The 18,846-nt window shown below is 34.5% G+C and overlaps 1 protein-coding gene across 4 annotated transcripts in view; it reads right to left on the reverse strand.

Moving 5' to 3' along the window:
• Positions 1-18,846, reverse strand: part of LOC150105668 (voltage-gated inwardly rectifying potassium channel KCNH6-like) — a 373,820-nt gene that overhangs the window by 325,138 nt on the left and 29,836 nt on the right. For all 4 annotated transcript variants that reach the window (XM_090394297.1, XM_090394298.1, XM_090394296.1 and 1 more), the window contains exon 2: positions 15,125-15,355. In XM_090394297.1, coding sequence (XP_090250423.1) covers positions 15,125-15,254 — 130 coding nt within the window. In that variant the 5' untranslated portion in view covers positions 15,255-15,355. The remainder of the gene's footprint in view (positions 1-15,124; positions 15,356-18,846) is intronic.

Consider the following 18,846-nt stretch of genomic DNA (forward strand, 5'->3'; position numbering starts at 1 on the left):
TTTCACGAAAGAGATTAAAAGTGAGCAGTTTTCAATAGACTTGACTGGAAAAGAGCTCTAGAGTGGACTGCAAAAAGAATACTCTCAGCATTCTTGACGCTATTGCATATTAAGAGAACTAAAAGAAATCCCTTTCACTTAAGACTTCATATTTACTCTTAATGTTTACAGTGTAAATTGATTTCGTTGGGAAAAAAGTTACTTAAACTTTATAACAAGCATTAACGTTACAGTTTAATGTCACGAAACAAAAAGGTAATAACTGTTTAAATTACATGCTACTTAGAATCAAGTGTTTTACGAAAATCATTTTAAAACCGATACTAATTACCACAGAATGAAATATGAGCATTTGGAACGAAGAATACGCCTTCGACATACAAATTATACTATTGGTATTACAATAGCTAAAAGCTTATTTTAGACGAACTGAAGTGCAGTTCTGGAATCGTTGAAAAAAACTGCTAAGACTCGACGCAGATGTTTTACAGCAATGTGCTATTGTTATTGAACGTTTTTTTAAATTCCTACAGGTGTCCACATCACATTTTGGAACAAAGGAAATTTCAGTGATCACATCGATTATTTATCAAAGAGAGAGTCAGTAGGACACACATTTTAAATATGCAGATTTTTTGTGCTATACGATAATTTTTCCCCAAGTTGTATGTGCATAGTTTGTGTAAAGTTAAGTCAATCTGCAGTATGGAGAGAACTACAGAGAGCAAGCACAAAAGCATGAATAACTGTAACTCATATATATTTCTAATTCACACTTGGTAGTCCAAACTCAGGAACTCATGTTTCGCGATTAACGTCAAGGATAATACGCGATCCTTGTTTTACTGTATGCGTCACCTGTAAAGGTTTGATATCAACCGGTTAGGTTATGGACTAGGCCTAAGGATTCATTTTCTGTGCGCGTGAGGCATGGGCGCGCATGTTATACAATTTGAATAAATAACCACATATTACTGTAATTTAATTTCATTATTAAGAAAATTTTACGATATTAAGATTTTTGTCATTTATAACTTTATTTTCTCTATTGATAGGTCACATTCCGTATTTGAATATTTTTCATAAAAAACAGTAGTTTTTATTTCTTCTAAGGATTAGCACTGGACGCCAACCACACTTTAAGAAACTTTTTATGTCATAAGAATAGCATTGCCTTTCTTTATAATTGCCTCAGATAATTTCCTTACTCTTGAGTATAAACAGTCGACAGCTATCATTCAGGTCTCATATTTTTGTATTATTTTGCCTCAAGTGGTCTAATGAAGCACAACTGAAATGACTGGTTGAATTTCATTAAATTACATCCGGTCAAAGTGGAATTATAAATAATTTCGAATAGCTCTGTTACTAAAATTGTCTTAAAGACAATAGAAATTTTAAACCGATATATTATCAATTCTCTATGACATCAAATCTTTACCAAAGATGATTATTATACGATTCTGTTACAAGGAAATTAGAGTCAGGACGCTATTATTTGACATCATATACAGATTTCAATAAAGTATTCAAACCAGTACTGTACAATTAGGTGCCATGGAATCTGTGTTTTCTTGTGGATGTGTATTTGTAATAAAACCATGTTGTATCCCTATAAGATCGGATAACTCACCTTCAGTATAAATGTGCTTATGAATATTCCTCCTGTTCTGGACTACTCTAACCTAACGTGGTCTTTCCACTAAAAGAAGGCAGGCAGTAGCATACTAAATGGCATACCCGTAAGTTAAACTGCTTCAAATAGTGGGATTCCACGTGGCTCAGAGTTTGCTCCTTCCTCCCTTATTTATCAGTGATAGTGATCACGGAATTTAACGTTTAATGTCATAATTTGCAGACAGTAGCAAAGAGAAAAGGAGTTAATAACTATGAGCAAAGGACAATGTGGCGTGTGGGGAGATTTTAAAGATATTTCATTAGTATAATGAAATATCTTTAATCGTATAAAGATATCTTATAAGAAATGATGAACTTTAACACTTCACAACGTAAGATTCTTCAATTTAAGCAGCAAAAACTCAATGAAATCATATTACTTGGGTAAGAATAACTCAAAAAAGTTGAGGATGAAAAGGAATGGTGAGCTCAATTTTGTTTAAATATCGCTAATAAAAAAAGAAGATATAATTAGTTCTCTTGTATATAAAAGAATAGTTGGAACTTCAGTGACAATATTAGAGTACATATCTAAGAAAGAACACTGAGTGCTGAGGACAATGATCAGCTTAATAAGAGTATGAACGGCTGATTTTTTACGTTATTAACCTTGGTGATATAATGAGTAACGGGAAATTTGATGGACTTTATGAAGTTAAGGCAAATAAATTAGATTATAAAAATGTTTTCACATGATCCCAAAAACAAATAGGAAACGGAGAAACAAAAAAATGCCCTTTAAGTAAACATTGTAATAAACGTCTACAAATCTAAGACAGTCGTTTTTGTGATTGGTTTCCTTTACTGTATAGCCGATATTCGGTACTTTTCTGTTTTTTAGAAAAGGCCTGGTGTAAAAGCCGATCAAAGTTCTTTTACTTTTAAGGAATGTGTTGTTCCGGCAATGAATTTATATCGATTCTTAAAAGAACTATTTTTATAGAGCTTCGTAAGATAATATAAATTATAGGTATCCATAAAGCTGTCATAAAGGAAAGAGAAGGTTTATTTAAAATTATATTTCGAACGAAATTGAACTGGAGAGTAGGTAAAGCTATGTAATAAGATAATTATATTACAAGGTAAATTTTGTTTTAATAATGGAATGTATAATTTGTTTATATGAATGCGTGAAGAAATTCCAAACATCCACTCTTTCCTTGCTTTATACTTTTTCGTGATTTAATTTTTAGTATTTTAAATTTCTCATTTCAAATCAATGAAGTGAGTAATCACTTTGAAATTAATTTCAAGGATATGAATGCCGAACAGTTAATGATGTGACTAGAAAGATGCGATTAGAAAACCTCATTTCCTGAGGGTAAAAAAAATTCGAGATTTTATGACGAAATGAAATAACTTCCGTCTGAAGCCAACTAACTCAAGATGGGTTCAGAATAATCTCAGGATTCTAACCTAACTCCTTCCTCCTTCAAGGATACGTATCGCTCTCCCAACTAATGAAAGATATTGAAACACGTAAATTATTATTATTCGTGATACCTCCAAGGAGTCCGAACACTCATCGCGGGAGGACACCTACTATACAACTGTCTCCACCACTACACCGCACCTCTACTACCAATCATCTCCATAAACGCCATCTACCGCCCACCACAACTAGTATCTCTTGTCTGTAAATTGCGTGTGTTCTGTAGGGCCGATTTGTCTGTATGCGGGATGAAAAATCCGAGTTTCCGGGAGAAAAAACCCTGCTACCTCCGCGTGAGATCGGCTAACTCACCTTCGACTGAAAACGTCCACATAAAGATTCCTCCCGTCACGACGAGAATCGAACTTAGGCCTATTCCAATCGAAGGGCGCAATGTACCGTCGTTCTTCCAATTGCGCTGTGGAGCCACTTTTTTTTTTTTTTTTCAATTACTATCTCTAGCGGAACTTCGTTTAACAAACTCTGATCTGAATCACATCGTCATTCTATCGTGAACAATCAACGTTTATTTATTTATAATTATTATTATTTATTTATAATTATATTTAATTAGATAGTGCAATCAAGTATAACGATTACTGTCACTTTGATAACTCACGAATGGTGACTGGAATACCAACGATTGAATAAACGATATTTACGTAACGTATAGAATTGAACTGCAAGAAGCTGACGAGGCAAAGAACTTGGGGGGGGGGGGGGGCGAGTACTGTGGATAGAGAACTTAAATTTAGAGGGCATACTGCAAATGCTGCCAAAACAGCACATCGAATTACATGGCTGTTGAAGAACACTGACAAGCAGGTATAGGGACGTTGTTGTTCCACGTTATAAGGCATTAATAAGGCCAAGTCTGGACTAGTGAGCACAGATCTAGTCGCCTGGTGATGAAGCGGTGGAGAGGATCCAGAGGTGAGTCACTAAGATTGTTGCAGGTCTGTGGAATATTTCCTATGAGGAAAGACTGAAGATCCGTTCCAAACACTAGCTGACAGGCGTAAGAGAGGAGATATGACAGAAGCATATAACTTATTAAAGGGGATTTTATAGGATTGATACTGATGGCTTTTTTTTCTGTACAGTGCAGGAACGAAGGGAGAGAACGAGGGATCATCCCTGGAAATTGTGTGAGTGTGTGGTTAACAGGGGTGTTAGGACTAGGTGTTTTTGCTTAGAGGATGGTGAATGTGTGGAATGCGCTGCCAAAGGTGGTTAATGAGTGCTTCGTCTGTGAATTAGTTTAAAGAGAAGCATGATAGATATTGTGTGAATAATGGTTGGTGTGTCAATGTAGGGTCTCCCGCGATGAGTTTTCTGACTCCATGGAGATAGTCATAATACTTCTGTATGTATTTCATTATATCACTTCCTTATGCACTGCTAAAATACTTCAGCGCAGTCTGGAGATGGATGTTCTTTTTCAATACTTATTTACGTGTATAACAATATTACTACTAGAAGTGTATAACTGATTGTTATCTTCCAAGCAATCAATTTGAAATTGATTTTTAAAGGAAGTTTTAGATACCCAAAAATTCTGATTTCTTTTGAGTCACATTTCGTCTTATGAACACCTTTACATTATATGAAACGATATAGTTTTACTACTATTAAATATAGGCTTATGAAATCCTGACTGTGATTAAATGGGAATATGGGATGCATTTGACTGGAGGCGTGGGATGAATATAAAATTACTGCAATTTTACAAATGTAGGAAACAAGGTTTAATGTGGATCTCCTACAAACATCGAATTTTCAAGGAAGCGGCAGTGGTATTAAGAACGGGTAACAACCTCAACAGAAATCAGGGTGCCATACTGAAAGATATATGGAAAAACTTAATCAACTCACTCAGTTTAACGGAACTACAATACGCGAAAAATCATGTAACACCTGTGCATACAACACGTATCCATGATACTGACTGAAGCTTCTCAACAAATGCACGCATTGTCACGCATAGTTTCAAACTTAACTGCCTAACGGTTAGCAACGTTTCTGTATTCTCTCATATTTTTTGTGTGTACTGTTCAGCCTTGACAAAGCTAGAAATCGCTGGCGAAACTAGTAGGCGGGATTATACTAATATATGTATTAATAGAGTACCTATGGTCTCATAACCACAAAAAGTCTCATTTTTAAGTATTTTATGACCAAATATGTATCATTTAAATATCGATATAATATATTGTGTTTCCTTCTACGTTTTGCATGCTTTAGTAGGAAATTAAGACTGTGAAAGTCTTAATTTCGCTAAATTAAATTAAATAACAGCGTAGTAAGTCAGATCCTGACTATCTACTGGGAGAATTTATATACTATTTTAAACTCACAAATCCAGAAAGGACGCCATGTCTTGGCCTTGAAATGTGCCATCTTAGTACAGTGTCATCTTTAGTATTTTGGATCAGGGCCTGTAAGACTCCCTACTACACTAACATAAACATGAAACTATTTGTTATTACAATAATAACTTATAACGAATACTTTTACGATCAGCGTGCCCCTAAGTCAATGCAGAAAATTGCACGTATACAAAAGCCTTGTGCGGGTTTCTGGTAGGATATGCCTCAGATCATTCATTTAATCTCAGAATACTAGAATTCCTCTAAAATATTCTAGTTGAGGAATGATACAAGTTCCGACTATCGAGATATTTCGAGCGAAATGTTTCTCCAATAGAGAGCTATATATCGGTCCTTTCACAAAAAATATAAAATAAATTTTTCGGAGACATTCTAAAAGCAGAAAACGTTTTATTTATTTTTATCAAGTTCCACTTCATGTCAATTAATACGCGTATAATTTCAGATGTAGGATAAAATTAAAACTAGAAAACCAATGGTGTTTTCTTATTACACAAACATTTATAAATTTAGGAAAATTTCGCTTGCAGAAATCAGTTATCTAAATATACTGCAGCCTACATAGATTTCTGGGTTACCGAATTTTCGGAAGGCAGAAAAATCAATAGAAAACAAGTGAGGCCAGGAATACTGGGAACAGTAGTTATAAAGATGACAGTGAACAATGAGTCAAACGTGGACTATACTATTGTATACACAGATGTCTAATTGTGTTACAGTTTATATCATCTGGATATAAATAACAAGCTCTTACTCATCTCATCCACGGCTATTAATAATTATTTCCTGGTAACCATAAGTAAGAGATTCCTCTTAATTATAAGAGGTAATAATTATAAATTTAGAATTATGAAATGTAATGTTAACAAGGATCTGGTTCACATTCTCACACAATTTTATAATAAACTATATATGAATAGCTGGGAAGGAATTTTTCCGAAATGTATTTCACTATGGATGAGGATGTTCATCATGTTGGTTACTGGGAGTGGGCACGGACTTCTTTAGTGCTAGTATTGATAAACTGATCTATCGATGGGACAAGTGCATCAATAAATTTGTAGAGTATGTAGAGAAGCAGTTCATGTTCACTTATTTCTTAGTGTAGAATTTCAACTTCCTATTATTAAACATCCTCGATAAAAAAAAATGTGTTACCTTACTTTTCGGAAACCTCTCGTACATCCTAATCCGGATAAAATAAAGATTATAGGTCTCCTCATTTAACCAACTTGGACCAAATTTGAAATATTATTTCTTCCAGTGTTCACACTTTCATGAGAATTTCAGCACAATCGAGCACAAATGAAGAGTATCTGTCATGAACGCGAGCTCGTGTCCATCGCAGATATAATTACATCGTTCAACTGATTTCATCCAAGTTTGGAATACAGCCGTTTCCAACATTCATTTGAAAAATTCAACCCAATTGGACAAACACGAAAATGGAGAAGACTGTAAGAGAAGGATCTATCCTAGACAACTTCACACGCCACATCGTTCAATGTTTTACTGATCGTTGAAAGTAAAATGTTGCAGATACAGCAAGAAGTCGTATTTCAACCACTGACAATTGAGCATTGAGGCTTGGGTATTGGTTAACACTCAAATTTTTTCAATAACGATTAATTATGACAATATATTCCTCGGCTGTTTTACATACTTCGTTTAAAATAAATAAATAAATGATATATCGAAAAACTTCTTATGTTAAAACCAGTGAGTCAAATGCTGACAAGGTAGAAGAAAAGACTACTGAGATAGATTGCTTTAATTAGTTAGAATGGAAATTCCACAGTGAAATTCAAGCAGTATCATAACAATAATTAAAAATAACATCGATAAAATAGCCAGTTCTAAAATGAAGTCCCGAGTACTTGTAATTGGCTCACTTTTTAGAGACAAAATATTACAAGTAGGCAAGTTTAAGGGAGTCCTCTCCCTTCAGATTAACCCCAAAGTAGGAGCTCTTAGTAGTACGAGTAGTATTAGGTATTTTAACCAGCGGTATCCAATTACAAATGCAATCCTTAAACTGTATTTTACTAAAACGGTTTAAAAATGCATTGCGATAAACGATTCTAGTTTCTGAAACGATGGAGGAATTTTGTAATTTAAACAGGGTTTCCTGGATTATTTAAACCTCAGCCAATTCGATATACTAAAATATGCTGTTGGTGTATTTACAAAATTTTGGTTTTGGTACTGACATAAAAATTACATCTAGAAAATATACTTACAAGTGCTGCTATATCTGCTCATGACATTACATTCACTTTAGTTTTGTTTCGCTCGGCCTCAACAATAAAATAGTGTTATCACATTTCGAGTGGCATACTTAAGATTTACCAAAAATGCCTGATGTTATCAAAAGAAGGGAGTCAGACAAATTAGTGATCTTTCTCTCTCTCACTACCTTACCTCAATCTCGTACGGTCTTGTTTTACTTTATCTTTTCTATAGATAACTTCTTGGACACGTTCCACTGAATTGACATCAATCAGTCCTGCACTTTTCATTAACTATTAAAACACGAGCAGTAGCTGTCCAACATCATTTTACAGTCTTACTACAAATCCAAACCTGTTTCTCTTTTTTTATTCGATTTGTGTTTGTTAGTCGGAGTAGCCTTCTTCACGAAGAGTTCTCCAACAACTGCGACTTCAAGAATATCAACAGCTCTCTCCTAACCTCTGAAAACATATGACAAATGCCATGCAGGATCTGCAACCCCCCTGTGTGTTATGTATGCGTGTGTAACTAACTGATATAAAAATGAATAACCATTACTTAAATTTCAAAATGCACAAACTAATTCGAATTAATTTTGAAAGACTGAAACTTCGAATTAGTATTTGAGCTTGGATTTTAAAATCCATTTAATCAAAGTAATAAACCCCAATATTGTTAATATGTTCAAAGAAAGTTTTGTAATCTAAGGCCTTGGGAAAAATTAAACTAGAACCGAGCAAAAAATAAATAAAACTTTGGAAACTAACTTTTTGTAATTGTTCTGAGAAGCCAGGAAAACCTGCTTGTTGTGTCATTAATAGAAAAAACTGGGCCAAGTTTATTTCAGCGAGTGGTAGCTGAAAACGAGGTAATAATAAAATATTAATTTAATTTAAAAAGCCAACTAGATCTAAAAGTTATCGATAAAATTGAATGAAAATATTTTTCTGCAAAATTAATAGCTTTTAATGACAAGCATAATCTATATAACCTGCAACATTCTTGATTAACAACAATGCATAACATCAGAAGCTTAAATCAGATATGAAATATTTAGATTAGGTATGTCACTACTCTCACTTTCTCTCTCGTGATATTTCCGACGATGTGTCTCATACGTTTTCTATATCTTCATAGAACAGCATATTATTAGAAGAGATAGCTTTATATGTACTTCTTATTCATTAACAAGATTTTCGGTAAAGTATATTGTACACCTTCAGTGTGAGGCATTACTTTTAGTAGAAGGATATTATCTGGACTGATACATTCACAAAGTAAAACATGCTGACAATAACAAAAGATGTTATGAGATACATGGAAAAAAGATGTTTATGTAAACATTAGTCTGGAAAAATACTTCTTATGTCAATCAAATTCACCAAAATGGATAATGGCAAATAATTAATCCAGTTTAGATTAGACTTTCTTGGATAATAATATATAATTCCCATTGTAATTTCCGAAGAAATGTTTAAAACTCCAGTATTCTGGCACTGTACTCAATGAGTGAAGAGATGGCATGTTCAAATAGTCTCTCCTGAGGTTTGGTTCATAACACTATATGCATTTTTGATGTTCGTCTATTCGAACTGCTGCCAAATTACTGGAATTTCAATAACATGACAGGTCTCATGAAGGTGGAATCATAAGATTCGTATATGAAAATAATTAAGGTAACATTTCTTTACGGAGACTAAAAAACGAATGTAATTCTGAAACGGACGATGTTTTGAATATGTATGTATCTGAGTAATATAGCAATCGGACGTTACTTTGACTTAGGAGTCGGCTATAATGCAATTGAAGACGACTTAGATTTATTTGGGGTATAAGTATTGTTCATAAAGTTAATGCTGTAACCAATATTTATTAGGAACATCTAGAATGAGAAAAGTACAATAATGTTCTTGTGGCCCCCTGAGTTAGGTTTGGAGTGGTGATGATGAGAAGCAGATATATATATATATATATATACCCTTTCGACTAAAAGGTAAGTTAACCGGTCTTATACGAAGGTGGAGGATTTTCCTCCCGGTAACTCGGGTTTTTCCTCCATCAAAACAGGCAAACCGGTCTCGTGAACACACATGACTACAGTCATAAAATATACTTACGGCAAGGAAGGCAACGGGAAACCACCTTGCTCAATCATCTCTCCTGGTTTTCAGCTGCAACCCTCTTATAAAAGAGGAGGCCACAGCATAGGATATATATATATATATATATATATATATATATATATATATATATATAGATAGATAGATCTATCTATGTTAGTTTTTATGAAAATTAAAATTGCAAGCTGCAGACTACCATACACTTTGCGAATGCTTAGCAAATCAAATAAAGCGGGTCACTTATTTTCTTATGTTTCTAGAATAAGCTGAATTCTTGAATGAACTAAATTATTTTTGTAGAAGAGACCTAGATAGAGTACATGATTCCTTTCCATAAAGAGAAAATAACGAGTATAAATCTGTATTAGGCAGATAGACCAGGATGATATTAAGTTAAAATATACTCTTAATAAAATCTATTGATCAATGAATTTAAAAACTTCACACTAAGTAGAAAATGTGAGGACTAGAGGATTGCCCACTGATATTCCATCGCCAGTTTTCTCCCAAGAAAGAAAAGTAATCTGAATTGATTACCGAGTTGAAAGGTTAAATATTTTTGTGCGAAATCCTTTTTAGAGCTCGTCTGTATCAAACAGGAATAGTTATGATGTATGAGGAGATGATGGCAACACTAGTTTAAAATGCCTGAAAGAGATATGCGAAGATCAGCTCTTATCTTTCAAAGTTTTTTTTTTCTTTACAGATTTCCTATGCTTGATGAGAGCAATAAGGACCAAGGTGTTGCAATAGGTTTTATTTGAAGGCACCGGTTCAGCCTATTCTTGGCGTTAAAGAGAAAGCATCTTTGTGCATTCGGGATAGCCCACCAACCTTGTAGAGTATTGGAGTAGTGATGACTGGAATTAAAACTGGATCAACTAAGGCTATAAAGATAGTATGCGATCTTCTATAAAGTATCTATACGTTTCCAGGATTAAAAATCGGATATCTATTTATGAGAAAGGCTAAATAATTCAGTTGAAAACTGAATTAAAAAAGTTCCTAGCATCCTAGATGATATTAGAACCAACGTCTTTCCGCTGGAAAGGTAAAAATCGCGTCATCCTCGAGAATGCATTCAGCTAAAATGACCTTAATCAATTTGTAATTTGTTTTTAAGTTACTTCAGCCATTGTTATATCATTAAGCAAGTGATTGATCTCGTTGATATGATTTTAAGTGGCGAGTAATTAGCTGGGGATCCTTGTGTTGACCACGTGGTAACAAAGAGAATTAAATCAGCTATCCCTCGTTTTAACTTCGTAATCTATGTGGAATTTAAAATTTTGTTCTCATTAAGGTGATAAAAATATAATCGTCCCTCCTGAAGACAAAGATAAAGCATTACTTGATTATATTTTTATTTCTTCTTAGTAATTTGAACAAGGCTTCAAAATCAGTACAGATTAAGGAACAAACAAGTTGAAGTAACATTAATAGACGGTCTTCCCCGGATTTGTCAACTATTGTGTGAAACACTTTGAGCAGAATCTTAATGAGATTAATCATAATTCATCCAAATGGCTGAAATATACTGTATCCATTTCTACTATACTGAAAGGAATATTCTTGATTCCTGGGTGAATATTTAATTTTTTATAGAAAATCTGCAATTCCATTCATGCAAGAATGGAATTTACTTTAGAAACATAAATAAGGAATTTCCTTTCTTAGATCTTCTAATCATTTGCTGGAAGGCCAGTAGTTTGCAATTCACTTTTCCATAAAAATAACGGAGAGATTAATAGAGCTTTAATGGAACATGGGCACCAGACAAAGTAAGTTTCACAGCTTACACATGTAATAAAAAGTATATAGAATTCATTCAAAAACTCCAATATATATTTAATCCAACGTTACGTGGACATCATCAGGGAGATGGATTGTCAATCAAAAGATGTATCAAAATAATGAGTCATAAATCATGCATACTAGTTCGTAGCTGAATTATATATTACACTCTTCGAGTTCAAAAGGAACAATGTAGAAAGTTGTGTAGATAAAAAAAGAAATAGTGATCGCGTCTCAAAACTTGGATACTGGCATACAGTCTGATCGGTTCAGGTTCGAAAAATAACTTAGCGTTTCCCATGTTTAAAGGAAAGGACGAATTTGAACTTGCTAGAGTGAAGTCTTGTGTGGTTCCAAAGAACTCTCTAGTGTCAATAGTGTGAGACGCAAGGTCAGACTTGTCAGATTCCAAAAAGATAATATAGTCTTGACGTTCTTCAATCAAGGCAGAACCAGCGAGTCTGTCCAAAATAGGAAAAACGACATGAGCATATTTGATGGATACTCGGTAAAGAAAGTGGTGATAATGTATCCTTTGTTGATGATATGAAGGAAGACAGTTTCCGAGCTGGTTTGATCAAAGCGTATAATTTTAATTTACGAAGAATCCTTGTTGTTTGTTCCAAGATTCCCTTTAAGGCAGGGTATACTTCCTAAGTTTTTCTTAATAATTTTAAATATTTTTTATCTAAGCAACTTACTATATTGTTCTTTTTAACTCGAATAGTGTGATATTATACATTTCAGTTGCAACCGAAAAACGAACAAATATACGCTATTATTTTGATTCATCTTTTGAATGTAGTTAATGGTCTATCTCCCTGACGATGTCCATGTAGTGTTGAATGAAATATATTGGAGTTTGAATAAATTCTATACAATTTTTGTTACATGTGTAAGCCGTGAAACTTACTTTAATAATTGAGAGATGCCGTTTCATCATCACTATTATAAATCAGATATCAAAGTATTACCTATTTATATACTACAGATTTCATGCTTCAGATACATATAGAACTATCGATAAATCTAGACATTGCTCATCCTGAACTGAAGCACTCACAGGAATATCCATCCCAACGTGCAAAGAACCTCCAAATCCATTGCCAATTTATTGAAATCCATAAATTTTCAAATCGAACATTCAAAACTATCTTCTTTATTAATTGTTCATAAAGATAAACTACATCCATTATCATTCCTAGACGTGAATCAAGTCCATTCATGTCTGGCATTCCGGAAGATCGACAGAAGTTCCATTAGATAGCTATAAGAAAATGCAAAAATAAATATATGGATATGCTGTATATAATAACGCCTACAACGAGATCGGTAGCATTAATAATCGGTCTAATAATGTGAATGTTTGTCTGTCCGCCTCTCTCTCCACTAAAAAAACAAAACATCTTTAAACATAAAAGAAAAAAATATATAGAAAAAGCAATATCTACCGGCGCTTTCTAGGACTAATGTTCCATGCAGACGTCTACTCTATAGCATCTGGTAACATTTCGTGTCACCATAATGATCTCTTATTTTGTGAATATAAACAGTCCAGATAGGTTCATTTTACTCAACATAATGCCTCTCGCTGAGATGGGCAAATACTTGACCTAAAAGTCTATTAGTGAATAAGCAAATCACGCATGTCACAGCATTTATTAAATTTTAATGTATCTACCACACACTTATTTACTAAGCTAAGGTTTTCCACAGATGCTACCTGACTGCAGCAACAATAGTACATTTTAATATATTTAAAATACAAATTTGAAATAATGAGACTTTTAAGACAAACTTAAGGCCAGTGCAAGTACCAATTTCTCCTTACCCAGCTAGAATATATGGATTTATCATATTTTTACAATGAACTTTTTATTTTAAAGTCATTTTATGTCATTATTTCTACTAACTAGCAAGATATAAAAACTACGAACTACATATAGCTTACAAAACATTCTAGGTTTCTATGTCACTTATGAAGAAGTTCAAGAGTTAAAAGCAGCTGTTATGTCAGTTGAATCTTAATTCAAAATTCGCCAATAAAAGGCAAAAATATCAGCAAGCCTTCGTGGTTCGTGTATCATATAGCCATCGTGTCATTAGTCTTTACACAAACAACAATTTCTTAAATTAAACGTTATTTTTGCCTTTTCTGTTTGAGAATGTATAGACTTTTTATCTTTCTTCATTAAATGTATCAAACAAAGATCCATCCATCTCATATCTTTTCTGTACTCATTTTTCTGCTGGCGAATATCTCATACCATTTGAAGTTATCCTGTATCCATTGCATTCCTAAAAAAAGAAGATAAGTTTGCTGTCGAAGTATCAGTCCGCTGTGGTCTTCTCTAAAATGGAGAAGACTATCAAGAGTTTCATTTAACTAGATGTTACTAGTTAAATGGAAACCACATCATCGATTCCCTGACTCTCGATTCACGATTCTCGTATAAATCATTCACCTTTGCATATAAGCCATCAAAAAAGTTGAGAGATCTCATAAATTTCTTTCATCTCCAAAACACTTATCAGGTAGGAAAGATATCTTGGCAATTTATATGCTAACTGCTAATGTAGGAGTGCTCCAGGACTATCTTGTCCAATATTCTTCCTTCTTGAAAAAGGAGACACTAAAAGATATCAGACTTCTCTCGGACCTCGTCTTATCCATATTTTGGTGATCACGGCACATTCATTCAACGCTCCTTCTCCTCGTTTCAGAAAGCGTGAAACGCTTTGTGAAACGAGGAGAAGTCAAACTCCAAGAACATCCATAACTTATGTGTTAATCTCTCGCCATTTTAATGGGATGAAAACAATCTAGTCTCTGCCCTCTTTCTCTCTAGAAACGAAATATTGCACCTTTCCTTTTTTGTTCTTCTGCTCTATCTAGGAATGATGTTCTCACATTTGAGGCAGAGCACTAAAAAGGTCCTAAATATCCCTAGTATCGTTTAAAAGATTGCCTTCTCAGACAAAAATATTTATAAAATTCTGATCCACTAATATAGTCAGCTAATTATCATCCTTCGCTTTTACGAAGTCTCCCAATCTATCAAAAAAGAGGAAGGCAGCATGTTTCTAGCTGTCTTTTCATTAGCAATTTCATAGGCATTTTTCAATCAAACTGTTCTGCTACTATTCCTCAACTGCTCACTATAAAACGGCAGATTGTCAGCATTCAACATAGTTCAACTTCAAATCCACAGGTGCTGTTTTCCCTCTCCTTTCGTCATTTTCTACTCTTTAATAAGCTGCACGCTGTAATACCGCAATAATTAAAACTTTCGTTTGTTCAAAAACAAATGGATTCCATAGCTGTTCTTAACCTCTAGCACGTATACAGTACTTACTGAGATAGTGCGTTTCGGCACCATTGGAATACCGAAAACGTTACAGTGCGTCTCTGTAGATGTGTGATTAATATTAAAAAACTAAATATTAATTTATTAAGAATAAATAAACCTGATATTTACCATCCTTCCTGTAGTAGAGGATCTCCAGCTGCTTCTCAATGCAATTCGTAAGACTTTCTCGAATTTGCGCAACCGCCAGTGTGCTGGTAAGCGGCCCGTGAAGAAATTCACATAAGGCCGAGCGTTGCATGAGCTCTCCCCGGGTGTAGCCAACGATTTCACAAAATCCATCGTTGCAAAAGATGATGGGATAATGATCCACTTTGGCATTGGCCACCAGATATCGCCTGTCTAAAAATATAGTCCATTAAGAATAATTCACATTAACTTAAATGCTATTTTTAAAATTTGTTTACTTTTCTCTGTATATAAAAATTGAAAATAATCTGTCTCTCTCTCTATATATATAATAAATTCTAGTTGATAGTCCTCTGTCGGTTTCGTTAGACACTCGATATATATGATCATTAGTACAAAAACATAATTACAAGCAAATATTCCGATTGATTTTCTTACTTGGGAGCTATTGCAATTCATATATGCGACTATATCTTCAGTGTTTGGGTGTTATTAATTTCGTCTATGCGATACAAACTTCCTCTATTGAAGAAGAAAGACAGTCGATATTACTGAATTGCCAGTTTCATTGAAAACAATTATCTATTATCGTAGACTGCTGTGAATCTTCAGAACAGCCAGATATGCAAGCGTATAGACTCTACAAGATTTCAGAAGCACTCCACAGCTCGTTCTACAATGTTTAAAGGCGCTCACTCTGCGATCTGGAAACTGACAAGTGAAACAATACAGTAAAGTGAATTCACTGTCATCTGCAGCCATCCCTGGACGACAAGTGCCTGACACAGCATAGGATTCTACTGGATATCTCCATCGCAATCTACATAAATGGATCAGAAATGATTCTGATAGGACCGATGATCTCTTCTTGCTATTCGTATCAGAGAACCTAAGGAAGATGAGGTGGTGGTTATGTTTTTTTTTTTCGAATTACTGCCAAAGTAACTAAGGCTATGAAGCCACTGCATTGTGTCTGTAATTGATTGTGTTCAAGTAGGTTTGCCCGTTTTTGTTGGATGAGAAACCAAAGCTTCCGGGAAAAGTATCAAAGCTTGTCAAAGTGTCACCTGGGGTACCAGGAAAGATGCTGTTGACTATCTTTCTACCATCGTCCTGAAATATTGTAATCAAGCATAGCGAGTTCATAGTTTCGAAATGTGTCATTATATTCTTTATCATTATATTCTTAATGTGTCATTATATTCTTAAGTACATAGTTTCGAAGTGTGTCATTATATTCTTTATCTTTCATCATAAAATAGCAGGTACCGGGGCGATTCCTGAATGCCTTCCAATAAGCAGTTCAGTGCGATAACCTATGCAACCTTTCAAGAGCAGGATTCTCATAGTAAAAACGTTTAAAAAAAGTGGCATTCGAAGCCAAAAGAGGAAGCTTAAGCATAACAGGGTCATTTCCAAAGTTGCACACTGTAATACATGTTTAGTGGCACTGCATGTCACTAAACATGTATTTGAAAATATATATTTACAGGCCTTCAATATGACCTTTACTCTGCCTTATTACTGCTGACCAACATTTGGTTAAGTCTTGTATTTTCATCAAATCTTCTTTTGGTGCATTTGATAAGTTGGGTCACTTTATTCAGTAGAAACATCATCAACGGTAACCCAAGGCGTGTTTTTTTTTTCAACTTAAAACCACTCACTATGAAATTATCTGATCTTATTAAGTGAAACATGAGGCCTTGCACTCATGTTTCACTTAATTATTATCCAAATAATTATCACTTAATTATTATCCAAAATGAGCGCTCCAGCAGGTACATGTCACATGTACCTGCTGGAAATTGTTAAACACAAATGTTTTGAAGATATTTTTGTATGCTGGTGTGTAGTCGACGCTGTAGATAAAACCTTATTCTTGTCGAAAGTCATTATCAACTTTAGCTTAATATTCAATTTGTTGACAGACATTTCTTTGAACGAACAGAGGACAGGATTGATTTTTTTCTTTCCGGTTCAAATTCTTGAATCCACTTTCGTCTATAGCCAACAATTTTATTCAAAAAATGCTCAATTCCATCTCATAAGGGCAGCATTTCTACAATATTCTTGCAAATTGCTCGCTGTTCTCTGTCAGACCAAGTATGGAATCCACTTGGCAGAAACTTCTCTTCTTCAAACTTTCTGTCAAAATTCTTAAAAACAATGTTGAGATAAGATGTTTGCTTCATTTATGATCTCATCACATGTTTTGCGCCTACCTTCTTCCATCAGATTATTGATGATAATCGTAGCAGTCGATGGCCTGCCGCTTCATGGATGCCGTGTTCAATCTTCACGCATTCGAGTTCCTCGTGGCTGAACACGAGCACACAAACAACGATTTCACTCAAAAGCATGGCTTACAATTACTTGTGGCTAAGTGTAGCTTCAAGTAATTAGAAGTAAGAAGTAATCTTTCTCCTTAATCACTTGCTCACACACTGCGCCGTTGTGTTATAGATCTTGTGGTCTCTGTTGTTTGGGGTCAATATAAAAATCGTAAAAATAACATGAATGTTGGAAACGAATACATAATCCTACTGGCCACGCATATATAGTGTCAGAAACTTTAAAATTCTGTACACTATTAATTCTTTACATTATGAAGTACTCAGGAGGCTTTTTAATCAAATTAAATTATTGTGGCGAAATATTTAGTATGAAAACTTACTGTCGACAGAAAAATAGCTGAAACACTAATTGCAGTGGACTATCATAATTTCCAGTACATCCTTGAATGTGCACCACAATGATGATGATTTTTTGAAGAAGGCAACGCCTTCCTCCTGAATCCGTTATTCACCAAATTCACAGCTTTGCTAATGAATGCTTTGTACGCCTTATTGACATACCTTGCACAATGTACAAACCAATAAGGCATTAAAGAATCGAGATATCGAGGCGATGTCTACTCTGGAGATCAAACATGAACCTTTTTTCAACGCACGTCAGGTATTCGAGAAACGGACTAGTGGCAAAATTCTGTCAGAATTCTGAAAAACAATGTTGAGATAAGATGTTTGCTTCATTTATGATCTCATCACATGTTTTGCGCCTACCTTCTTCCATCAGATTACTGATGATGATAATCGTAGCAGTCGATGGCCTGCCGCTTCATGGATGCCGTGTCCAATCTTCACGCATTCGAGTTCCCCGTGGCTGAACACCAGCACACAAACAACGATTAACATCGAATAAGGAAAATTACCATCTATGTATAGGATGTTTGTTTGTTGGAGAGCGGGAATGCTATCCAGCAAACCATACAGAGAAGCTAAATATACAGATAAATGGTAATCTGCATAAAACTTCTCTCTTTGTGTAAAAGGATAATTAGCTAAGTTCAATTTTTCTGTAACCTAGTCATATTATCCCTCCCGTAAAATTATCATTATTTATCCACTAGTAGGGTCCTGATTTTAATCAAAAAGGGATTTTCATTTTTGTCGTAAAAATAACAGTAATCTTCCGAAATCTATACCTGCTTCAGCATTCACAAAGAGACGATCTCTTCCGGACAGTACTTTGCCTAATAGTTATTTAGAGGTCAAGGATCTCCCAAGAACAGACCACTGCTCTGTCTGCTAGCCTGTGGAAAAGTAACTATAATCCAACAACCTCCATCAGGCCAAAATTCGCTCCAGCGAATAGAAAGACTGAAAGACTCGAGGGCGGTGATAACTATATGAATAATGTAA

The sequence above is a fragment of the Typopeltis vanoorti genome, chromosome 6, assembly GCF_054136105.1.
Source record: "Typopeltis vanoorti isolate ZY-2024b chromosome 6, IOZ_Tvanoo_1.0, whole genome shotgun sequence".
NCBI lineage: Eukaryota > Metazoa > Arthropoda > Arachnida > Uropygi > Thelyphonidae > Typopeltis > Typopeltis vanoorti.